The 25,678-nt window shown below is 41.3% G+C and overlaps 2 protein-coding genes across 2 annotated transcripts in view; both read left to right on the top strand.

The window, feature by feature from the left end:
- Positions 1–1,216: 1,216 nt before the first annotated feature.
- On the top strand, positions 1,217–15,560 carry FRRS1L (ferric chelate reductase 1 like). Its single transcript, XM_059471646.1, has 5 exons — positions 1,217–1,427; positions 3,151–3,235; positions 3,697–3,835; positions 7,173–7,419; positions 7,831–15,560. The coding sequence occupies exons 1-5, from the start codon at positions 1,217–1,219 to the stop codon at positions 8,001–8,003; spliced, it is 855 nt and encodes a 284-aa protein (XP_059327629.1). The 3' UTR covers positions 8,004–15,560.
- Positions 15,561–20,128: 4,568 nt separating this feature from the next.
- Positions 20,129–25,678, top strand: part of TMEM245 (transmembrane protein 245) — a 75,984-nt gene continuing 70,434 nt past the window's right edge. The window contains exon 1 of the mRNA XM_059471633.1: positions 20,129–20,764. Coding sequence (XP_059327616.1) covers positions 20,129–20,764 — 636 coding nt within the window. The remainder of the gene's footprint in view (positions 20,765–25,678) is intronic.

Below are 25,678 nucleotides of genomic sequence, written 5' to 3'. Positions count from 1 at the left end.
AGTCACTGCTCAGCCCATGGGAATGAACTTATCCCTAATGCCCAGGTCTTGGGCAGCCTCAGTGCCCCATCAAAAAGTAACTCAGTGCAGTCACTGATACTACAAATAGAAAATATTTAAATGGAGGGTTATTTTAATTTCCAGAATATTACAGACTGCTGTGCATTCTTCTTTCTCTCTCTCTCTCTCCCCCCGATGTTTTCTCAAATTTTATTCCAGACTCTCAGAGGAGGAAGTGTGACCATGCATAATAACACAAAAATAAAATTATAGCTATAACCAAAAGACAGCAATCCAAACCCAAGTAAGGCAAGGGATGAAAGGCCATGGTTCCTCCATCAATTCGTGGATACCTAGTTGCAAGTCCAGCTTCAGATACCAGAGCCCAAGACAATTTTGGGGCAACCTGGGAATTCCTTCAGTCCTGCCAGGTTTGGAGGGTTTGGAGTATGTTGGTATTTCTGCAGTTACATTGCATAAAATACTAAGCAAGAACATGCAATCAGATAGCAAACGCTTGCTGCCATGGGGTTTTACCTGAAAAGAATGTTAAGTCGCGCTGTGTCTCCAGTCCCATCCCAGAAGTCATTAGAAATAATAATCATAATAATAAAATAAATAAATTTAAAAAAAAAGTGAAAACAGCTAAGTTTGCCCGGCAATTACTGAGCAGGATGTATCACATCCTCCTGAAGCACATGCCAAGAGGCTTTAGTGAATCGAGGCCACGGGGGCAGCCAGGGAGGGCTGGGTACTGCCCCTCGACGGCTGTGCCCGGCCTGTGCGAGACGAGTCCGCGGCCGGCGGGGTTTCTGCTGGGTGGGGCGCGCCGTGGGATGCGGGAAATCAGTGATCCAGGGAAGGCCACAACCGCGCAACCTGTCAGCGCCGGTCTCTGCGGGAGGGCTCCGTGCTGCCCGGGCTGTGCGTGTGACCGCCCGCGCATCCCGCTCCCGGTGCATCCCGCTCCCGGTGCATCCCTCTCCTGGCGTATCCCGCTCTCAGTGCATCCCTCTCCCGCGCACGCCGCTCCCCCGCTCATCCCCGGCAAACGCCGCCCCGACACCTTTTCCCCCCAGCACCCTCCCGGGCCGTCTCTTTGCCCACCGCCGCGGTCCCTCGGTGCCGGGGCTGGATCCGCCCGGCCGCCGCCCCCGCTCCCCCGCGGAGCCGCGCTCGGGCGCCGCCGCCTCCCCGCCCCGCCGCCGCCGCCGCCATGGCGGAGCGGAGCCGCGGCGCTCGGCGGCGGCTGCTGCCGCTGCTGCTGCTGCTCCTGGCCGGCTCCGCCGCCAGCCCGGCGGAGGAGGGCGGCGGGCGGCGAGAGGCGGGCGCCGGGGAGCACGGCGAGGAGGCGGCGCGGCACCACGACTCCTCGTACGGCACCTTCGCCAGCGAGTTCTACGACCTGCGCTACCTCTCCGAGGAGGGTGCGGCGGCGGCCGGGCCGGGCGGCGGGGCCGGGCGGGGCGCAGCGGGCGAGGGGCCCGGGCCGGGAGGGAGCGCCGGGCCGAGCCGGGCCGGGCCGGGCCGGGCGGGAGCGGGCGCGGCGGGCGGGAGGCGGTGGCAGCGCTGTTCAGCACGAAGGCCAGCGCCCGCCGCCATCTTCCGCCGGCCCGGCCGCCTCAGCCGGCGCTGCCGCTCGGGGCCGGGGCCGCAGGGGGGTCCGGTTGCCCTGCCCCGCTCTTCGCAGAGCCGCCGCCTCCCTCCGCGGGCATTACCGGGCACGGCATCCCCGACACGGCATGCCTGGGCTCGGGCGTGCCCCCGGGCGGGAGCCTGGGCCGGGGGCCGTCGCCTCCCCGCAGAGCGGGGCCAGCCGGCGGCCCCTCGCCTTCCCCTCTTGCAAAGCTTTCCGGGCTGGTGGCGTAAAAAGGAGTCCTGGGGTGTGAGGGCTTCGAAAGGACGTGCGATGCCCTAAAGTGTCAAGAAGCAGCGTGGTCGTGCGTTTTTGGTGTGGGTTTTTTTTTTTTTAATTTACAAATGGTGGAATGTTAAAACACCGCTTTTGCGGCTAGGCTGCATGGAAAACCATTTGTTCAATGGTTTTGAAAATAAGTAAGGAGTGAGAAAATTGCATGTCCTGTGACCCGTGTTTCAGTAATGCACCGCTACACGCTGCTACGAAATTCTGCAAACTTATTAATGCAGGGTAATATACCTGCCCTTGATAGAGTTAGTGTAACTGTGATTTGCAGCTTACAGCATACTTTCTCCATTACCATTGTCAGAAATCTAGGGAAGTAAATCAGGGCTCCTGAATGCCCTAAGTTGTGTAGGTCAAAATTTGTGTGCTGGTGCTGGAACTAACTGCAGTGTTCATTTCCCACTCAATGAAGCACTTTTCCTACTCAATGAAGCATTTTCAGAGGACTTTCTAGTTCCACAGCTAGCACTTTGGTTTTTAAATGGATAAGTAAAGGAACATCTTATTAAAATATCTGTGCTTATGCAACAGACACCAGCTCCCACAAGCCAAGGCTGAATAGGTCTGTTAATAAACTTTCTCACTTTTTCTTTGGTACTATAATCCAGCAGAAGGGATCATCACTTGGAATCATAACTCTCACTGTCTGGCTCTTCTGGCTCTGCCATCACAAGTGATTGAAGGCCATAACTTCAGGCAATTCCTGCCCTGATACTCTCTTACCTTTTACTGCAATGTGTGTTTTATTTTACTTCATAAAGGAGGATGTATTACAAGGTCTTTTCAGTATCAATTCCTACAGCTCTGCATCTGGTGCCCTGCCTGCATTTATACCTAATGCTGTAATTTATGGCTAAGTTCCCTTATGGATTTCAGTTCCCTTATGGATTTCATGAGGGAACTATGAGTGCACAAGGAGAGAGTGCACTGCAATAGTCCATGATCCTGTTGCCTTATATTTAAGTTTTGCTCTCCAGCATTCTTCTCTCTCCTTGATGAATGTAGGAAACCTTAGAAAAGTTTTGTTTTCAGTTATTTATGTTACTTTGTTACTCGGATCCAGGACCATCTGAGCAGTGGGTTTTGTACATGACAAAGTAGTCACTCATCTGAACAGTTCAGTTATCAGCAAAGTAAATTCTACTGGAAGACCTGCTCTTTAGTATTGTTGATTTTTAGTCCTTGTATTTTATGTATTTTTATAATGGTTTATTCTGATTATACAGGTTACCCTTTCCCTACTGCTCCTCCTGTGGACCCATTCGCAAAAATCAGAGTGGATGACTGTGGAAAAACCAAGGGATGCTTCAGGTCAGTCTGAGATAAGAGTCTAGATACCTTTATGTTTACAGATGCTGATTGATGATATTGGAGACTCTCGTTGGTGTTTCATAGTAATTTTAATAAATGTTTGTTGTTTAAGACCATAAAACTATGGTCATATATTATTTGAGGGCATTAGTTTATTTAAGAATACATGTCATAGTTATGGACCTACAGTTCTTTCTTGTATTTTCACGAAGCACTTCAAAAAACAGAGCAAAGAAGGTCAACAGTAATATTTTGTGTTATTGTTTGCTGTATTGTTTGAATACTATACACTAAAAGAGTAATACTTGCAAAAAATTAATGCTACTTTATGTCCAGCAGAATATATGCTTTACTGCCATTATGCCAAAATACATTCTTTTAGTTTTTTTTGCAAAGTCCTAATTAAGTTCCATAGCAGGAAATTTCAAGAAAAAGTTATGTATATTTCCAATTCCATTTAGGTATGGTAAGCCTGGATGCAATGCAGAGACTTGTGACTACTTTCTAAGTTACCGCAGAATTGGAGCTGATGTTGAATTTGAGTTGAGTGCTGACACAGATGGCTGGGTGGCAGTGGGATTTTCCTCAGACAAGAAAATGGTAAGATATGTACAGCTTTTCATGTTGGCAATAAACACACACTTTGATATGCTGGGATAGAAATGGTTTATGTACATTTAATATTTGATCGGTGAGAAACAGAGCACGTAAGGTAAAACTGGCTCGCTGAAAACAAAGCACCATTCAGTAGCCCCCCTGGGAGCACTGCCTCACAGAAAACTGCTTCATCCTTCCTAACATCTCCTTTCCCTTCTTCTCTGAGAACGGCAACAGTATTTCAGTTCAGCTCTGAATGTTTGAATGTCACTAGCTTTTTGCCTTTTCATTAGAAAAGCCCTCAGGGATAAGCCAATTCACATGGAAATGTCCTGTTGCACTTTATGCCAGTGTAATTTGGGCAAAATACACATCATAAACTGAACAGCAAATAATTTTATTCTTGAGAAAATCAGCTGACTTTCAGCAATATAAATTTTTATTTCACTTTTGTTTAACTTTGGAAATTTTTTGGTTTCTTTCATACCTATGTGTTGTTCTGGAGAAGACATAAATGTGTGAGAAAATGACTCCTGCTAATTTAAACATTTATACTCAAGAAGGCAGTCTTATTAAAATTTCTTCTCTCTCCTCTGGATTGTTATTGGGTTCTGTTTTATGCTTATTCCTGTGTTTACTTTTTAATTTAAAAGCTTCACTTTTCATTGAATTTCAATGAGCAAAACGGAAGCGTGTAATGTGTGGACTTTAAAAAATGTGGGCAATAGATGATTTATGCAAAGATGTTTTGTCTGTGATCCTTACTAAAATGTTTAGGATTAAAAAGCTGTTTATAATATCGGTGTTCATGTACAGAAACTCTCCTGAGTATATAGAACAATACTGGACCTATGTCCTAAATCACAAGTCAAAGAAAGGACTGTTTCTTGTGGAGTTGAAAGTAGCAGTCTTAAAAAATACAGGAACTAGGTGTCCTGGGATAGGACCCACAAAAAATGAATTGGAAGACTTGCACTGACTTAACAGAACTTTTACGAAGTCCCATCCTCCCAGATTGCACTCTTCAATTCACTCTTGTTTACACTTTTTGGGCCTGAAGCTGCAACAATGTTCTTGGCTGGAAAAGGATTGTTTTGTCTAACTAAGCTGTGAAGAGAATTTGCTAACACTTTATATGAAGTTCAAAGTTATATACTAATACAGTACAGAATCTGAAAAATATGCAAGCTAAAACTTAAGGCATCATTTGACCCAAAATGGGAAATCGAAAGAAAATGTGAGGACAGGTGCTTCTCAGTCATTACTACATATATTTTAATATGACACTGTAAATAAACACAAGACAATAGAAGGTTTTTGTGTCGTAAAGAACAGTTCATGTCACAAGAAACAGTTTGTGGTTTTGGTGTAAAGAACAGCTTTACAGCCAAATTTTGAGAAGAGTTTAGAAGCTTGTCAATGCAGGTACTCAACAGGGTTTTCAAAGCAGCTCAGCACCTCTAAGTATCTGTCCCCAAACTCACAGCTGGTGTTTCCAGTTTGTACCTCTGAGGTATCTGCAGTGGACCCCAGGGTCCCACTGCCCTCCTCTCATCAGCCACTTGGAAAGCAGGCACAGCAAGCAGCAGGTTAAGTCTGAACTTCTGGTAAAAAGAATAAAAGAATTGTAAAGTAAAAGGTTTTGCTTCCAAATTTGCTCCACATATCATATAATGCCCATTAGTCAGCTGGGCTTAACCAGATAGCCTCTCTCTTCCTGTCTCGCTCTCCTGCTGACTTCATATTTTTCATAACTTCCAGGATGTTTTGGTATCCTGGGATGCACAGGCTTTGATGATAAAATGGCTCTCGTTCAAAACAGCTTAGCTCTGAGAAATAGGCTGTGCTTTGGAGGCCCTGATCAAAATGGTGTGGCCTGGATAGTTTTAGAAATTAAGGGAAAAAAAAATCTATTTTGTGTCCACAATAGATTTTTTTAAAGTTCTATGACCTATTTCTTTGTCTCAAGTAACATTATGCTTTTCCACTTTCAGGCTTTTGTGTCTCGGCAGGATTTTGAAATGTCATTCTGTTAACTGAGATTCAAAATGCCTTTTTCTTTCCTTTTTAGTTTTCTTCCTTCAGTGTAAAAACACCTTTATTTTTGCCTCTTTGTGCTTAAGAATGAGGGATTTGTACTTAGATGTATAAAAGTTAAACTTGGGAAATAAGTTATGGAGAGCAGTGATGGTCTCAAGACAGAGGCTGGAAAGGTCTGCAGCAGCACCAAGGTGCAGAAACTGTTCAAGCATGTGTTTTACCTAGTTGTCCCCTCTTTCCACCCACTTCTTGCACATCTTTTACAAATGCACCATTCAATATTACCATAGTGCTGAAATACACTTTTCCTCTCTTTTTTCTGTAATAAAGAACTAAGGGATGATCACAGTAGCAAGCATCATGTCTTTCATCCGTATGACAGTATCATAAGGATATGGGAGGAGTAGGGCCTGTGTTTAATACAGCACTGATAGCTGTGGCACTCATCCAGCTTGGATAGTGCTCTGATGGCTCTTGGTGCTAAGGCTTCTATGAGATAGTGCTCCTGAAGTTCCTGCTCATCCCTGTGTTCTACCACTCTGTCAGCCACCTTGAGTAACTACTCCAGCAACTCCTTTAGTATTTCCATGAATTTCCTTTACAAATAAGTGGCTCCTTCTTCCTTCTGTCTCTTGGTTCTTTGGTGGCTGCTTATGCTAAGTGAAGAAGCACATATTGATTGCTTTTTTTCGTTGTATCCTGTGGTATATTGTATTCTGTTATTACAACATTTCTTATAAGAAATAAGAGTTATGAGAAATGATGTTCCCTAAGTGAACATGAGAAGAGATAAGAAAACACTTACTGTAATCAATGCTATTATTTTCTCATATGAAGTAGGGTTTTTTTTCTTGTCTCACTAAAATATATTGGTTTTCTGTCCATGATTTGAGGCAGTGGATTTTGTACACATCAGGGATTCAAGACTGCAACACTTTATGAAGCAATATGCCAGAACTTCACAAATAACAAAAGAAAACAGCCTTCCACAGATCAATTAATATCTGAGTGATATCATATTCTACAAATATATGTTAAGTAAAATAACTCTTAGAAAGATCCAAAAGAGAATTCACAGGGAGTAACAGTACGTAGTTATTGCCACCCACTTAATATGCTTTTCAATCTTACTGAAGACACCTGATTAGGGATACAAGTATTTATGTATATATAACTTAGAAAGAAGGAAAGAGCACCCCAGGTCTTGATTAGCTTTGAATAATTAAAATTATATACATAAATGAGGAAGTGTTTAATGACCCTTTTGTTTTCCATCTTTGAATTTTTTTTAACCTTGTAGGGAGGAGATGATGTCATGGCTTGTGTTCATGATGACAACGGAAGAGTCCGAATACAGCACTTCTACAATGTTGGTCAGTGGGCTAAAGAAATCCAGAGAAATCCTGCTAGGGATGAGGAGGGGGTTTTTGAAAACAACCGTGTAACGTGTCGATTCAAGCGTCCTGTCTATGTTCCCCGAGAAGAAACCATTGTGGATTTGCACTTGAGTTGGTATTACCTGTTTGCTTGGGGCCCAGCAATCCAGGGTAAGTTGATCTCACCAACTTGAAGTTGAGTTGAAGTGCCAAAATTGATAAATGTCTTTCAATTACGTGATTCTTACTAGACACACCCTCTCCCCACCCTTTTATTTTTAAAGAACTAAAATTCTGGCAGCATGAGGCTTAAAAAAGAAAGACAGGACATGTCTTGTTTTCCTGGATATATATCTACTATCCCCACTTCTTAAAGCTGAATTTAGAAGAACTTCATAACTAGAAGTTCTTAATTTGTTTGAAGGATGTTTGTTGTTTACTTGAATTTCATTTGTACTCCCTGACAGTGTAATATTGCATGCTTCCATAGGTTTGAAAATTACCTCCCTGCCTGTTTCCTCAGCAGAGTTATAGAAAAAAATTGCATCTGACGTTATTTCTTTCTGCCCTTACCTGCTAAAGGTTCTATAACTCGTCATGATATCGACTCTCCACCCGTGTCAGAGCGCGTTGTCAGCATTTACAAGTACGAAGATATTTTCATGCCTTCGGCTGCCTATCAGACCTTCTCCTCTCCATTCTGCTTGCTCCTCATTGTTGCACTGACCTTCTATTTATTGATGGGAACCCCATGACCAATGGCAAATAGCAAGAATTTGGCAGTGGAAGTTTCTCAGGATGGACGGCTATATGGATGGACAATGCATTTTTCTTTTGGAATTTATATCACATCACCATCCTCATCTAGCTGCTTTTGAACATAGTTAGCTTCTCAGAAGAGTGAAATAACCATCTCCCTTGAGTGGCAGAGTGGTGACAAATAATTTAAGAAAATCAGTGAACACATAGGAGAATATTTTCAGTGTTGTGATTACTTGCTTAAGAACAATGAGACTTTTGTAAAATCAATGTGTGTATGTGTGTGTTTGTGTGTTTGGGAGGGGTGCCTGTATGTGTGTTCAGGTGAATTTAGTGATGGACATCTTATCAAATAACAAAATTGCCTTCCAAATTGCTACAAAAAAGCAAATTTGGGAAAACACTGCAATGCTGTTTGGTACTTGTAGAGCAGAGAGCACAACTCCAAGTGCAGTTTCCAATCTTAAGACCTAGAAACCAATACAGCAGTATAAAAACTGCACTTCAGTAGTGGATAGTTCTCCCAGTCTATTTTTTCTTTTTTTTTTTTTTTAATATTTATCAAAGTGTACTTGCTGTAGTACTTTCCAAAACTAAACTTGCATATTCAAGCATTAGCATGATTTTTTTTTTCAACAGAAATAGGTGATGAATGTCTTTATTGTGTTTCAATAGCCTTTTTGAAAGAAATGTCTACTTCTTTTAAGAGTGAGATATAAAGTAATTTAAACAAGGGGACAGGAGAATACAGCAATATAAATTCTCCATATACTGGAAAACCAGGTGTAAAACATGCAGACTATAAAAGTTCCCAACAAGCCATAGGATGTTGTCCTAATAGATTAAATAATTTTTTCTCTTTTTATGAAAAAAAAAGCAATTTTGCTGACATGTAAATATATTTTAAGTAATTGTGCAGTAGTATGAAGTAATCTCTTTTTCTGTGTTGTATGCCACTAAATCCTGTTCATGTTAAGGGTGACTTTGGGCAGCTGGTGTAATCTTACAAAGAAATATAAATGAGATTACTTGTAAGAAAAGACAGGGATTTATAAGAACAGCAGTATCTTTTGTTCATCAGACCACTGCTAAAATACAGGTATTGTGGAAAAAGATGAGCTAAAACGGAAATACATTAGCTGTTTTCATCACTAAATAGTACAAGAGGAATGCTAAAATTTACAGAGATGAAAAGTGTCAAAATGCATTTATGAGCCACAGACTATAATAAAAACTTGGAGTGAAGAATTTCTGTTCTTTACATAATAGAAAGTGTATGACACATTTACATATAGCAGTCAAATGTGCTTAGGTAAGGTTACTAATTCACTTTCCAACTTACACTCAAATTCTACTTACGTAGAATTGAAGTCTAACTAGTGCCAAAGTTTTATCTAATGCGATACACTTGAGGACTCTCTAACATAGAATCTGGTCAAGTATATGTAATGCAACTCTTTTCTATTCTCATTGCTGCATGGAGTATAAAATGATTAATTAGCTTGGTTGGGTTTGCATCATTATTCACAGATTGATGTCTGTAGACCTAAGTTTTTTTAGGCTTAAGGTGTATGAATTAGATTGAAGATGAACTTATCTTCATAACAAACACTTTATCCCTATTTTAAAAGATTGATTAATATTTTATATTTTCATTGGTGTCTTTAAGGATTTGTTCACTTAAAATTACTGCACTAGAATTCAGAAAAGGGAAGAGAAATTCAGAAGTGAACTTCTAAAGTGCATACAGTAGCTTTATTTAGTATAAATTACTTCTCTCAGGTTGGTTAACTTACTCATCATCTGATCAAGTAGAGACCACCTAATAAGGTCTGCTTTGACCCACAACAGCTGTGTAATTTAGCCTTAAGATTGGCTGGAGCAGATAAGCAAAAGCCTGGATAATGAGCTTTACATTCAGCAAACAGGTGAAGTGAAGAAATCATTAGGGTAAATTCTTTCTCTCAGGCAGCTGAGATATTGCAGCTCTTTCTCAGAGCCTGAGGGTTGCTTTAGTTTATGGCTTGGTTTTTACTGTTTCAGCTGTTTACTTGATTACCCACTAAAGGGCTAATTTAATGATTTAAAGGTACTGAACTTGGATAGAAACCCAGTTTGGCTTCTCTTTTCTTCTTTAATAGAGCTCTGGATTTAGGATATCCTGGTTGGACCTGAGCACACAGGTATGTTATAGATAACAATAATAATACCAAGGTAAAATTGTGTGACAGTTGTCAATGTTTTCTACACATATGGAGCCAGATGTGGTTAAAGTTCAGGATTTGAAGCAAGAGCAAAGTATTTTACATTATTTTAATTCCTTTTTCAAATTACTTGTCAGTGTGCTGTGTTTTTGTAATTATACTTTTCTCTTGTTGAAGTACTAGCAGAAATGTGCACTTCTAAAACATCTTTCATCTAAGCTTCACAGTACTTAATTAGCCTTATAAAGTGTTTCTAATCAAAAGGGAGGAAATAAAAGGCCACGAGAAGCAGCAAAACAATTTATTATCTGGCATTTAAATGGATGGTTGAGTTTAGCACTGAGTTTATCTAAGAGTTCCTCCTCACAGTGGGAAAATCAGGACTGTGGAATTCAAGTTGCCAAACAATGGAGGTATGAGTATCTAGAAGTTGGTAGTTGGGATAAACATCTGAGGAGAGGAAGGTTATAAGGGAAATGTGGTATGTAAGCTTGTATGATATTTGGTAAGACTTAACATTTGAGTGGGCATAGTAACTTGTCATGGAGACTATTTTGGTTTTCACATGTTGTCTTCTTGTTTTTATTTTTAATATTGAAAAGCAGGATTTATCCCTGTTATGCAATGTTACTATAAAGTAACAGACTTCAAAGTAATTTTTAATTGATTATGGTATTTAAAAACGTTTTGTTTTATTATTTTGTCTGATTGACTGGTACTAACACAAACTAGAAGCAAAGGTGTGCTTTGGAAAAGGAGGCAGATATTTCCCACTCAAAATAATTTTTTGTTTCTTTAGTGTGATTACTGCCAAACAACTATTAAAGAACACATTTCCTAAGTGCTTTAATTTTAAGAATTTCTTGCTGCAGAGTGACTTCATACAGAAGCATTGAGTTTAGAGAGGGCATATTTAGACTATGGTGTTGTTTGGAAATTCAATTGTTGCTACTAATTAGAAAGATTTTTTTTTTTGCATAATCTTTTTTTCATTGCTGGTATCAAATAACTGGGTTTTTTTTTTAGGTATAGGTGAAATGCTAATTGATTTCCTCCTCAAAAAAAAAAAAGGCACCTAACTGATTTGGTAATGTAATAGGATAATGGATGATGGTGTCTTCTGTTATTGCAAGGGAAGTATTCTGTTTTTGAAAGAGAACATATTGATGAGAAAAGTTTGAACTCCCTCTGTGGCCTTGTCTTGGTGGGTTTTGCACTACTTGGATAGTAAGAAAATAAACACTTGAGGCCTCCCTAATCTGAAGAAACGCCCAGTTTGGGTTAAATGATGTTAAAGCTGTGTTTGGTACTGACTTTCCCAATCTTTAGCGCAGGCATTAGAGAATGACTGGAGTGTGGTGTGCGGCAGCATGGCACCCAGGCAGTGGTCTTGAAGCTCACTTGAAAAAAGAGCCCTGCAGCTGCCTCTATGTAAATAGCTAAGAAGTTATTTCTTAGTAACTGGTATAAGTTCAAGGGAAGACAGATGTGTTCTTTTCTTTTTTTTTTTTTTTCTTCTTACTTTCTCATCCCTCCAATGCATGAGAGATTTACAAAAAAGAAAATTTTTCCTGTTTTAGAGGGTAGACCCTCTGTCTGGCCTTTCAAGTCTTTTCTTGGTATGTTGGAAGTTTGCACCCTCCAGTACTCCAGAGGCAGAATTAAAGTTTATAAGCAAATTATGTAACTTTAATAGCATTTAAATGGCATTTTGTTACTCCATGGTTTCATTAGTTCGGCACACTGTTGTGTAGCAGGTGTACTTCCCCCACCCTCTTCTTGTTTTAACATCTCCAAATAATTTCCCCAAAGTAAAGTATTTGGTAATAGGCATAGCAAGAACAAAATATGTATTTCAGAGGATTACAAAACGTGTAATACCAGTTATTTTCAGAAGTAGCTATTATGTTAGTGTTTTATACAAAAGATGACTTTGCATAGAGCCTTAGATTTATAACAGAATCAGAAATACTTTTAAATATTACAGTGTTTCAGTGCTTCATGGAGCTGTGGATGTGCGTGGCTTACAAGAATTGATATGATCCTTTTCAACCCCATGTAATGAAACTGGTAAAGCAGTTTGCTTGCATGCTGCACACTGAGGCATTGGTGACTCCAGACAGTTTGGAACAGAACAATGGAGAGACTGGTAGTAAGGACAAATAACAAGGAAGGGAATTGAATGGTTTTGCCATACTTTCTGCTTTTGTATAAATTTACGTGTGGCAGTGCCTGTCTGGCAGTCTTTATCCAAGAATTATTTGATGTAGGGTTAGGAAAGAGTAGAGACTGACTTGAAAGAGATTTTGGCTGTCAGACAGGTCCCAGCTGTTTAAGGGCTGATCAGGTAAGACCATGCCATAAGATGTCCTCTGCTGTCAAGCTCCAAGTTAAGAGCTGGAGGCTTGATCTGGCCTTCAGGGGTACAAAAACCCAACAAGACCCCAGAGGCAGCAGCAGCAGGGAGTGAGTACCTGCTCAGTTTGTAGAATGGCCAGTGAGCAGGTACTCCCTGATGGCTGCAGTCGGAGTATCAAAAGATGTGGGCTCTAAATCTTAACAGCTTTGTACATTAGCTCCTCTAATTAAAATTTTATTATTAGTATTTCTGTAGCAGTCTCTTTGGGCAGCTCTCCCTCAACCTGCCCAGGATAGAGATGGATCTAACAGGAAGATTTTAAAGAAAATGTCAAGTCCTTGTGTACAAAAATTAATAAAAAACAGAAAATAATTTTTAAAGCATATTCCAACTTTTTACTTTTTTTTTCTTATCTAGTTATTTATACGCAGTTTGTATGTCCAGGTATCTGATTTCTGCAAATACATAGTAAGACCTAGGTAAGCCTTCCTTTTCTAAACATTTTTTATAAATATGAAGTAATCCCTTTAGTAACTTTTTTTTCTACTTTCACAGTAGGCTTGATAGAGTTATATATGCTTCAGCATGGTTACTTAACTTACCTAATTTGGGCTTAGATAGTGAGGCACAAGCAGTGCAATTTTGAAATGTCAGAGAGGATGTGTGCAGCTTATGGAGTTGATAGGTGTGAAAATGCAGGCTTAAAAGAAATTACTTGCTTTGAAAATCTGTGTTACAACTTGGCAATAGCAATGTATCTGCTGTAAAGAAGGGGACAGATTTTTTTCCCTTGGATTACTGAATATTTTGATTAGAACTCATAGACTATCTCAGGTTGGCAGGAATCCATATGGATCTTAGAGCCCAACAAACACTGTACTCCTCACAGGACTGCCTAAAACTAACCCATATGACTCAGAGCATCATCCAGATGCTCCCTGAACTTCCCTGTAGAGCTTGTTGCAGTGACTGGGCACCCTCTTAGACAAGAATCTTTTCCTAAGGTCCCATCTGAACTTCCCCCTGACAGGGTTCCATAGCCGTTCACAACTGTTGCTTTTGCCCTCTTTCTGTGTTTCTTAGCTAAGTAGGAATGTTCTTCCAAACCAGTGTGGGGTTGGAATAAGTGCAGGACTTCACATCCTCTATCTTAGAACAGCTGCTGCTCCACATAGGCTCGATCTGATCTGCAATTAAAGGCTAATTAGGAATGTCCTTACAAGATGAACTTTCATGTGGCATTCTTAAGACATTTTCTGTAAAGGTGTTTTACTCTTTAGAGCATTACAAAATTACCAGTACTTTTCTTAGCTGTTTCTAAATGATTCTTAAATTCATATTTGCATTTTTGAAGAAGTAATTGGATTTTTCAGAAGTGCTGAGCAGCTGCAAATCTGTTATGGCTCCAATGCTTACTCAGGGAAGTGAACATTTTATGGTAACTCGTGATTTAGCTTCATATCTCTCTCCTAGTTTTGACGTCATTCAGTTTAATTTCCTATGGTGGTATTGGTAGAAGACTAAATAAATGAAAAAATCATTAGGCTTTGTGCCAAGGAATAAAAATATTCCTGCTGATTTTTCACAACAGTGATCTGTAAGATTTAGATAATGGAAAATATTGTTTGCGTAATTAATATTTAGGCAGTGTGATTTAGCTGAAGGTATTTGTGTGTGCATGTAAAGTCTGAGAATTATACAACATTATACAAGATAAGCTAAAAAAAGAGGCTAAATTTTCCTCAGGAGACGAGAGAAAACACAGAACCTTACGTGTTCCCTGACTCCTAGGTGATTTTGGGGAGACAGAATGATAGAGGAAGAAAATATATAACCTGAGATATTATGTGTGTGGTGTTTGTTTGCAGTTCTTATACACACACCTTCTTTCTTCAATACAAAAATTAGCCTCAGACGTATTACAGTGTTATTTTCACTTTTTTTGCATACAACCTGAAACAAGAATAAGTTCAATAAGTCAAAAGAATGTTGTCATATAGAGTATTAGGGTAATAAGAAAGGAAGCACAGATGCCACAGTTAAACCTAGGAGGAAAAAAAATCTTGGTATTTAACTCCAGAATATGGTGTCTGCTTCTGAAATACTTGACTTCTCACATAGAAAGCAATGGGTTCTTTTTCAGTTTTTTACCTTTGGTGATATGAAACAAATGATAAATATTGAAATATAAAAAACTACCACAATAGAACTTTTAAAGCTAGAATTATCATCCAAGTCTTGACGAAGAGATTCAAAGATTAAATTTCAGACCTACTAACTCATTAGAAAAATGAAATAGTGGGACCCTGACTTTCGTGTGTGATGTTCCCAGCCTTTATTTATGCAGATATATTTTATTAGCATGTTGAGTTTTATTTAGGTTATAACTGATGCTGATATATCTTGGTATTTCTGACTTATACATCCTGAAGTCTGGTTTGCTTTAACCTCTTTGCAAATAAGCTGGCTGTCATAACTGTGTTAACTCTTGCCACTTGTTTCTTATTACATGAAGTGTAATGGTTGAACCTGAAATGCCATCTCTACATTTTGAATTTATTCAGTTCTTTGTCAAGACTAATATACAGATAAAACATACAAATAAGAAACTTGTAACTATAGTGTTAAGTGGTGTTCTGCATTCTGTATGCCAGGCTTCATTCTCTATGCCAACACCCAGCAGCCATGTGAAGTAAATGAGCATTTGGTTGGATAGGAGTGCAGAATGGAGGTTTTGACATCCAGAAGAATTTGCCAAACTTCTTTGTGCTCTAGTTTTTTCAGCAAAAATAACACTGAGTGAATAGATTATGAAATTACAGTGACCTATGGGACTACTTTACAATCCGTGCATGCCCTAAAGTATTGCTTTGTAACATCTGTTTTATACTAAATGTTGGTGTTCAAGTGAGCCTTGTTAGCTATTTGACAGTGACAGACAATGATATTTATAAAACTGTTGCAATAAATGCCTTTTTAGTCTAAGAAAATGTGTGTATGGCATTTATAAAGGGGAAAAAAGTCTCCATGAGGTTAAAGAACCCTCTGCGCTGCCTATGTTAATAATTCCTTCCCATGCCATGATCTTGAATTTGTTAGCCTAACTCCATTTAAGTCAGTGAGACTGGTCATTAGCAAATTAACAGATGTGAGAAGACTGCCTTTTTTTTTCCACTATGTGAATCACAATGAAACTGTAAATGAATGTGATCATTTCTATTTCAACAAAGTATTAACCACATTGTCAATTGCTATAAGTATGTAGAATTTAGAGGTTCCTGTGCTGACCTCTGTGCTGTGTTTTTGTAACTATTTGATACAAATATGATCAAGTTGCAATATTACAAATTGGATATTCTTTATCTACTGTCATCACTGCCCTGTTCCTCGGCCAGAATGGCTTCTGAAGCAGCCAGAACAGGCTTTTGCAGAAAAGAAGTAAATGAAAGTATATTAGGAACTGATAACAGAGAGGAGGAAGTGCCATGATACTTAGCCAGCAAAAGTAGCTGTATTAGTCTCTCAAACAGGGATGCTTCAATTTCTGAGATCGTTAAGGTTTCAGCAGGTATTTCAGCTCCTTACTCCTCCTTACTGTTGGACTGGGAAGAAAAGTTGGCTTCAGAGCAACAAGAAATGTATTGCTTTTACACTGTGTGGTCTGTTTGATGTGTTTGTAGTAGTATTGCAAGCCTGTAGCTGCAGGCTGCAAGAAAGGATGGATCTTGTGTGTGTCAGCTACTTGTGCACTGTCCAAGGCATCATGATCAGTAGAGGCATTACACGTACTGAATCTATTTAAATTATATTCTGTTTGTCTTGCATTATGTGACAGCTGATGGACTGGTGAGGAATTTGTCACAAAACCTGATGGATCCCAAACATTCCTCTGTTACTCAAATCTCTGTATATCCAGCTCATGTTCTGTGCACACAGTTATCATGTGGGATAACCATGAAAGATAGTGCTCTGGATTTTGTCCATCCACAGTCCTACTGCTGCTGTTTTGCATGCTTTTTCCAGTGATTGAACACTTTTGTGTCGGTGCTATTGACCACTCTGCCTTACAACCACGCATTTCATTCCCCTTGTTAACGGAACAAGATTCAGTCTTCTGTGTGAATCATTCAAGAGTTGCTCTGCTGATAATTTTGTACACTTTAACTGAGATGTTGAACAAAGTTTGAACAAAGTTGTTTCTGCAATAAAGTCAGGCTATAATCACTGGGTGCAATCAGACATGGTGTTCCCAAGGATTTGTTTTCATTTTCACCAATATTTTGTAAATGACATTTAATTTGGAGCCTTCTCATCTTAGCAGTTGAACTGCATAAAATAATAATTTTTTCATTAGCCCAAAATGCAAAGATATATGCAGATGACCTGAAGATGCAAATGTTGTATCTTAAATCATTGACTTTAACTTTCTTTTTTTTCTTTGCTTCTGGTACTAGTAAAACTATAATAGTTTACATTAAGTGTTTTTCCTTGATCTGAAGATGGTATTACTTTATCATTAAATTGAGGAGAATTTATGAAGTGAGATTAGCCTCAACTGAATGTTTGCAAATGCTCAGAAACACAGGTTAAAATAAATAGTGTCTCATGCAGGGATAGTTATTTTCTAAATACACAGGCCAGTGCTGACACCTTGTGGCTTTGTTCCTGACTTATTTCATAGCTCCGTGTGGTTATTTTGGTTGTAAATAATGATTAACTTGCAGCTGCTGGCATTGTCTATCTCCTCTGCTTTGTGGCCGCCTCAGCACCCAGTATTTTGGTATCATGTGTAAAACAGCTTGGAACTTTGGTCTGTGTTGCCTGCACATCGAGTGAATAAAGAGCTAGGGATGTCTCTGACCTCTTGAACAGGACTCAAAAGGTGTCAGTTCAGAGCACAAAATCGTGGGTGCTAGTATGGAAGCAGACAGAAGTTACAAGTTTCTCTTTTACTAATTAATACCTGATTTTAGGTAGGAGGTATTAGGAGAGCACCAAAGACTATCAATACTTATCACATGTACTTTCAGGTGCATATGTATTTTCTCCACAGATGTGAAAGCATTCTTTTGCTGCCCTCTTTTCCCTTGAAGATTTCCTAATTGGAAAAATATAATCAAAGAGATTGTTGTAGAATTTCTGGCAGTGTAGGAGCCTGAGGTGTGCTATTTATCCTGGACCATGAAAATGCCTAAATCAAATGTATCTGTGCAAGTTATGGACATCTAATCTAAAATCTCTTAGCATTTTAAATCTTAGGCAAAACCAGCTGTGAAGTTGCTATTTGAAATCTGTTGTGGAGTTAAGCTTTAGATGCTGGGGTGTGTCTTGTGAAAATCACACATCCTCCCCTCAGCTGTCAAAGATTTAGAGATTGTTTTCTGTTACGCTTGTGGGTCATGTCCCTGTTCTTAAGTAATCCTGTTGTGGTGATACATTAATTAGAAATCTTTATTTTATTGCATTGTTGGGTTTTTTCCCCTTTCTAATATTTTTAGTTTAAAATGGAGAGTGGAAAGCATAATTGGAAAGGAAAGGTCTTAAACAGTAGGGACCAGATCCTTGGCTTATGTAAAACAATATTTATAGCTTCAGTCAAGTCAAGGAGGTGGCATTAATTTCTGTTCCTGCAGAACATGGCTGACTGAGTCTGTTAAGAAAAATCAAAGGAATAAAGATGTGCCAATGAAGATTTGATTTCCTGGCATCTCTGGCTAACAGAAGGATTAGAATTCTCCGCTCTCCCCTGTGTAAATCTTAATTGACACTTGCTAATTGAACTTTGATGCAATAAAGGTATTGTAATGAGCAATTAGAGTTTGGCTTCTGAACTAAGGAGAAAAGTTCAGGTAATGATGCATTCATGCTACCTCCTTCAGCACCCTGCCAGGAGGCAGATCTATCTGATCAAAGAGCTGTGAGTGACAGTATCAGTTTAAGGTTCAATGAAAGCTTCTTGTATGGACAACTGCTTGTAATGCCTCATCAGGATCAAACAAAGTGCCTGTAGGTTTGTAAGTGCTTTCATGGCATAAAATTAAAATACTTTGTTGAACCTACACGTGATCTATTCAGCAGAGGGAAAACAAGGAGCTGCAGGAGCTCAGAGGAACCTTTGCAAGTGTAAACTTCTGCATAACTGGCAGGAAAGGCTTTGCAGGGACAAGTCAGGACTGCAGTGCCGAACGCCAAAAACTGGCTGGGGCCCAGCCTCACCTACAGCTTCAGGATAAAACATAGTCACAGGAAGGGTGTGGAAAAACCTCTCCCTTTCACCCTTGGTATTATGATAGGGATAGGTCACATCTAGCCATTGTCTTGGTACTGCTCTGCATTTAAATGCTAGATATGAATTGGTGTAGAATTCCCACTTTACAAGTTAAAGACAATTGTGCTCAGGATAATTTTAGCTTTTTAACATCTCCATCATGCAAGAAATGCTCCACTAAAGTCCTCACGGACTCCAATCTAATATGAAGTTATGTAAGGTTAAACTTGCATGTAAAAATCTAAAAATACAGAAATTTTATTATTTTCTTTGGTTTTTTTTAATATCTGTGTACTTTTTATGTGTTCAGTGGTATGTGATCTCTTTATTATGATTTAGAGGATAAGCTTGAAAAAAAAAGGGGAAGATCCCTCTGAGGGTTTTATGGCAGCATTACCAGTAGCTTTAGTACCTTCTGAAGGGCTGTCTTAAGCCATGGAAGGAAAACTGAGTAGCACAGTGCCAGCACTGAGCTAGTTCAAATGTCATGAATTTTGGCCCCTGCAAGAGTTGCCCAGACCATGTGTATTTATTACAGATGCATTTAGACCATTTGCAGAATGTTAGCAGTTGCCTTCATGCCTGCACTCAGGTGTTTGGTGTATGCCAGCTGCAGGAAGTTAGCTCCTCTCTAGATTATTTGCAAATAGCATGTGATGGTACAGTGCCATAAATGTCAGGTCTAAAAAACCATGCTAAGCACAACTACTTCTTCAGTGGGCCTGACTGCCAGTAAAAGAGCAGACGCTTCCTTGTTAAACGATTTGTTGCCAGAACATGCTCAGACGAGACAAAATGCTCCAGCTGGTCCAACCAGTCTTGCTCTCCAGCATGCAATGACACTCCAGATCTCCGAAGTTGTTCCGCTCCCCGAGACTGCAGCAGCAGTAGGGAGAGCAGAGCGTTCAGCGAAGCAGGACAGGGCTGCACTTTGGGACGGGGAGCTGCGGGGCTCCTCCGTGCTCCAGCCTTTGGCCGCCTTCCTCAGCGGACGCCACGAAGGCGCTGGGCCCGCGCTCGGCGGGGACGGGGCAGGCTCAGGGCCCGGGCACAGCCCCGCAGCTCCGGCCGGGCGCAGGGAGTGCGGCTGCCGCTCTCCCGGAGCAGAACTACATTTCCCAGCTCGCTTCCCGGCCGGCGCCGCCCCTTTCCCGCCGGGCTGGGCGCACGCCCGGAGCCGCGCGGCGGCGGCACTACAGCCCAGGGCCCTTGCGCGCCCTCGGGCACGACCGCCCGGGCACTCCCGGCCGCGCTCCGCGCCCGCCCGCGGCGGCCGTGCCCGTGCCCGCCATGGCTGACAGCGCAGAGCCCGCGGCTCCCGACGCCGCTCCCGCCGCGGCTCCGGACGCGGGTCCCGCCGCGGCCCCTGCGGGCTCGCCGGTGCCGGAGCGGCGGGCGGGCGGCTCCCCCGGAGCGGGCGCGGCTATGCCGCGGCTGCCGCTGGGCGGCCAGGGCGGGGCGGCGGGAATGTCGCTGCCGCGGCTGGAGAAGCCGATCAAGCAGGCCTTCTACAACACCGGGGCGCTGCTGTTCGCGGGGCTGTGTTGCGGCGCCGCCGTCCTCGTGTACTTCATCCTGGAGGCGTTCCTGCGGCCGCTGCTCTGGGCCGTGCTCTGCGGAACCTTCCTGCACCCCTTCAAGACCTCGCTGACGGCGCTGGGGCGGCGCTGGCTGGGCCGCCTGCACCGCTCCCGCACGCCGGTGCTGCTGGCCGCCCTCCTGCTGCCCATCTGCTTCGCCAACTACGGCGTGGAGGCGCTGGGCGAGCAGGTGCTGCGGCGGCGGCGGCTCCTGCTGCTGCTGGGCGCCGGGGGCCCGCTGCTCTACGGGCTCTACTGCCTGGGCAGCTCGCTGGGCGTGCAGGTGCTGCTGGCACAGGCCGCCCGCATCATCTGCCAGGGGCTCGACTACTTCAGCAGCCAGTGGGTGAGTGAGGGAGTGCCGGTGTGCCGCGGCCGCGCTTCAGGCATGCCCCGCTTCTGGAGATGCTGTTTAGGCAGAGGTGATTCAGGCGAGCTCTTGGGTAAACATCCAGGCTTGTTGAGTTGTAAGGTGTGTGTTAAAGTGTTGCGAAATAGCAGCGCAGCTCCACAAGTGACCCGGGATGGGGGAAGGCGCCTTAAGGCTTCTCTGTCTGCTGTGTAGGGTTTCCTTTTTCTTAGCGTATCAAACAGTGCAAAGGCAATTTGAGCTTTAAAAAGTAAAGCTGTTTAACTTAGAAATGTTACTGATGCTAACAAATCCTGGGAGACTACTTTTCCCTGTGTTCTGTTCAGTAGGTAGCATAGAGCTACCTATGAGCTAGCATAGAGCTACCTATGAGCTAGCATAGAGCTACCTTAGAGCTTCTGGCAGAACTCTTTTACACTTTGTTACTTATAACTGAAAATACAAAAAGTGCTACATATCAGAAGCAAATGGATATGTGAAAGATCAGATCAGTAAGTTGTACTTTTGTTAAATACTGATGTGCAACTGGCATGCTCAGATTTCTTAAGTGTCAAAGACTTCAAAAGTGGCTCTGTCTTTTAAGCAAAAAAAGTGTGCCCTTTCCCGAGGTGACAGTGCTGCTGAATGGACTGACAGAATATTTTGACAGACTGCCTCTAGTGTGAATAGAATGGACAGGAGAATGTGTTTAGCCTCTTGAAAGTAAACACTGGAAGAAAAGATTTTCTTGACTTTATTTGGTGCTGGAAGATGTCAAAGGACATGTGTTTCTGGTTCTGTTTTGTCCTCAGAAGTACAATTAGGACTGAGTAGACAGAGATACATTCTCTCTTTATAAAGAGGCAAGATACTACCATGTTTACTTTCAGCTGAGTAGTAACAGAGCTAAAGCATGGCCTGATACTAGTGGGAAACTTTGACTTGTTGCCACACAATTTGCTTGGTAAGCTTAAAATTTTTTTAAGATTTTTTTTTGCACTGACCTCTTTGTTTTATTTTTAACAAATCTATAATATTGCTGCACTAACTGATGTGGCTAAGTCCAGGCTTTTATTAAAAGTTTCTTAATTAAGCCATACTTTATGCTGTGTAAATATAAGGGTACTAAAGGAAGCTGCACTTATTGAGGCTGGTAACTGTGGTTGTAATGCACTGCTGGATGTCTGTGCCTGCTCGGTGAAGCCTTGTTTAGCAGTCTCTGATCCTTCTGGTGTTTCTGATTTAACACTTGTGTTCATTGAACTGTAGTACAAAATTAACTGCACAAAGCATAGTAAGCTCCCAGAACTCTTCAGACCTGAGTTACTTGGGAAGATTTTTGTGTCAAGGTAACTGATCACAGAGTTCCTTAAGCAAACCAGTTGCTTTCTAGGCAAGCTGTGTCTCTTTCTGGGCCTTATAGGAGAAAAAAATTGTGGGCTTTCCTTTGTAAATAGCTGCTGCTCGGTCAGGCATCATCTGTACACTTTGCAGTTTTTCCTTAGTCCAGTTTTTTTAATTTTGCAGTGCTTGATGTTTATTATCTCAGAGCTGTAGCAGGGTAATTTAATTTTATCCATGCTGCTGAGGAGCCCTGAGCTGGATCAGTTAATAGTGCCAGTTTTAACTTCAGTTAAGCACTTTAAAAGCCATTTAATTGCTGTGTTATATTGCAGGGCTCCATTTGCATGCATATGTTCTGCTTGTTAGCTGCACAGGAATTTGGGATATTACAAGTTGGTTTCTCCATTGTACTGTTATTCTCTGGGCTCTGAATCCTTCATAGTTCTTTCTGTATGCATGATTGTCTTCTCTCTTTCTGATTCTCTCTCCTGTGCTAGAGAAATGAGTGGATGTCTATCGTTAGAATTATGGGCATTTGGAATACTGACTTGTTATTCTCTAAATAAAGGTATTTTTATGGTATCTACTAGGCCATGATACTGAGACAGAAGCTCTCCTCTTAAGTTCTAGAAAAAAAGAAAGTTCTTTAAATGCAGAAATTGCGTGTGACAATGACCTGGTAAGGTGTATCTTGGCACCAGTATGTTGAAGAGCTTTCCTGTCCTGCTGTCCTCACATCTGGCAAAGCCATTGATGGCATTGATGAGCCAAGATTCAGAAGTGCCTGTGTTGCCATCCGTGGCTCTTAAGTCACACCTGCAGTTCAGGAATTTGGGTACCTCCCTGACTGGATTGTTTGACAGCTGATTGGAAAACACTGCATTTCGAGAGCAAGTTCAAGATCTTAGGCTAGTCTACAAGCATCGTGCTCCCACGGTCTCCTTTTCTTTCCCTTCAGGCTTTATGATCTTTGAAGAAGCTTGCTCAAAAAATGTAGTTGGCTGCCGGGCCTTAAATTAGAGGCTGATGAAAAATTCCAGATGAGTTCCTTGTTCTGACTCCAGCCTTCTTTTGGTTATTTGCAGAATTCTTATGCAGAGGGCCCTGCACAAACAGCAGTTTCATATATTAGGGAAGGGGAATGTTTTTCTCTATAGTTTTTTTCTTGGGAAGGATGTGAGTTTGTCCTGTAGTGGACTGAATATAGTCCTACACTCTTTTGGGCTGCAGCAATTTCATTAGTTTTGCAGGAGCTATGCCTATGTCCAGCACTGTATCTAAAAACCAAATTCTTTTGCTTTGTGGCAAGAGTTCAAACTACTTCAGGCTGATGTTTTACACTTACGTTAATATATATCCAATTCCAGCTATTCATTACATTTTCTTCTTTTTTTTTGAAGAAGAAGAATTTACATGCTCATATTTATTTGGGAAACAGATAGTTTGTAGATCCCAGCAGATGTTAAGAATTATACAGCTGCTCTGTGTTGGCCCTGAGGTTCATCTTCGTAAATTAAATTTGATGTAATCATAATGAGCAGAATCCTCTGTAGTGAACTTGATTATGGGCTGTCAAAATCTTTCTCTCTGGCCAATCTTTCTTCCTTGGTTTGTCACAGGTTGTTGCAGGCTCACAACTGTGTAGTCACATGTGTGTGTCAGTGTATTTTTATATCTCTGACTGTATGAGGTACAACTGGTGTTGTTCTGGGGGTTTCCATGCAGTTAGAGCACCTAATCAGTCTTATCCTCACCAGGGTGCTGGGCAGATCTGCAAATGCCATTGCCCACCATTGCCATGACTGCTGGAGTGGAATATTGTCAGAGTACATGCTGCCTCTTATGGCTGGTGTACTGTCTGCCCCCCATCAGGGGTTCTGTGCAAGACATCCACCAGGGAAACCTCCATTTGTGTTGCACTAAATGTCACCCCCAAGCAGCCCTTGCAGACTGAAATTCTCCAAGCATTCTTCATGCTCTGAGGCGTTTGGCTTCTACAGTCCTATTGAATATCACCTGTGGGGGCAAAAAAGCATCTGTGTTTTGTTGAGTTCACCTGATGGGGCAATTTCTCTTTTGTTAAAGAATAGAGCACACTTCTGATTTTTAATGTGCGTACAATTTCTATTTCTTTGAAGGTTTAGCATCGGTGGGCTTTCTTTTTCCTTCCCTTTCTTCTTAGACCAGTCTTGCAGGTTTCTAAAACTTTCCCACCTTAAAAAAAAAAACCCAAAACCAAAACAAATGCCTGAACAAACTCTTAAGTATTCTTTCTGCTGTTTATTATCCTTTAATATTATGGTACCCTGGCTTATAAATGTACTGGCTTAACAGTACAGCCAAGTACTGACTGTAAACACATCTTACCAAAACCACAGATTTTGGTGTGTTTTCACAACTTTGTGTGGTAGAGATAAACTGTGTAGAGACCACATGTGGCCTGTTGAAAAACAAGATGGGGAGAGGCAGGGAAAGTCTGGGATGTTGATAGTGTTTTGTACTGTTGTTTTTGCCTTCCACGCCCACCCTCAGTTTTGGAAGAGCCTGCAGTGAGATACCTTTCTTGGAGAAGCCAAGGAACTTGTTCCAATTTACATGCAGCAACTACAGCCTCAGAGCTGGCAGTAGCCTAAAGCCTAATGATATATGCTACATAATATTAACTATTAACTATTTATTGGTATTTATATGTATGGTTGAACACAATGATGTTTATTTTTCCAGCATCTCTGAAAGGAATGATCATTATGGAACTGTCCAGCAAAATTTTAACTGTGTTCTATATAATAAAAGAAGAAGGTGAAAAAGTTGTGTGTGTTGAGGAGCCATCTTTTGCAGAAGTGTTACCATGAAATATGTCAGAGGAGTGTTGCTCTGTCTGCATGGAAAGAATTTGATGTTCTCTGGGAAGCCTCTTTTTGCAAGAGAATCTTAATACATTTGATTTCTGAATAGCATTTTTATTACTAGTTTCTCATAAGTAGCTTTTGTATTAAGACAGGAGGAGTGAACTAAATGAGAAGTATTCTCAACATCCATTGCTTCAGTCTTCTGGGTATCTTAGGTTTTATGTTTTCTTCTTAAATTCAGTGTAGGAAATATTGCAAGACACATTGAAAATAATTTCAGCCCATGTGTGGCAGTATTAATTTAGTGGTCAGTTTCCCCCTGCCCCAGGGTTCTAGTTATAAGTTCATACATTCATCCCTTCAGAGAGGGATGATCTCACTAAACACCATGTTTCTTTTTCATGTGGTTTACTAGTCTGTGTTTTTTTTAATGCCAGAAATACCAGCATGGATATATGTCATGTTTGGGGGTTCTAGAAGAAACAGAATGGGCACACAGTTTAGTCCTTTGGACTTGGGGCAAGGAATAACTTACTTGTGTCCACTTAGAACCTGCTCTAGGTAAATGAAGGCCTCCTAAGTGAAGGGAGGAGGTGCTTGTCTGTGCTATGATGTGAAAAATAGTCTTACATGTGTGATTAGTTGCAGTTTGGGTATTTTCTTATGTTTGATTAATCCTGTCTCCTTACTAAAGGACAGGCAGTTACACACTTATTCT

Source organism: Ammospiza nelsoni, chromosome 1 (genome assembly GCF_027579445.1).
Source record: "Ammospiza nelsoni isolate bAmmNel1 chromosome 1, bAmmNel1.pri, whole genome shotgun sequence".
In the NCBI taxonomy this organism is placed as follows: domain Eukaryota; kingdom Metazoa; phylum Chordata; class Aves; order Passeriformes; family Passerellidae; genus Ammospiza; species Ammospiza nelsoni.
This window is presented reverse-complemented; position numbering and strand designations above follow the sequence as displayed.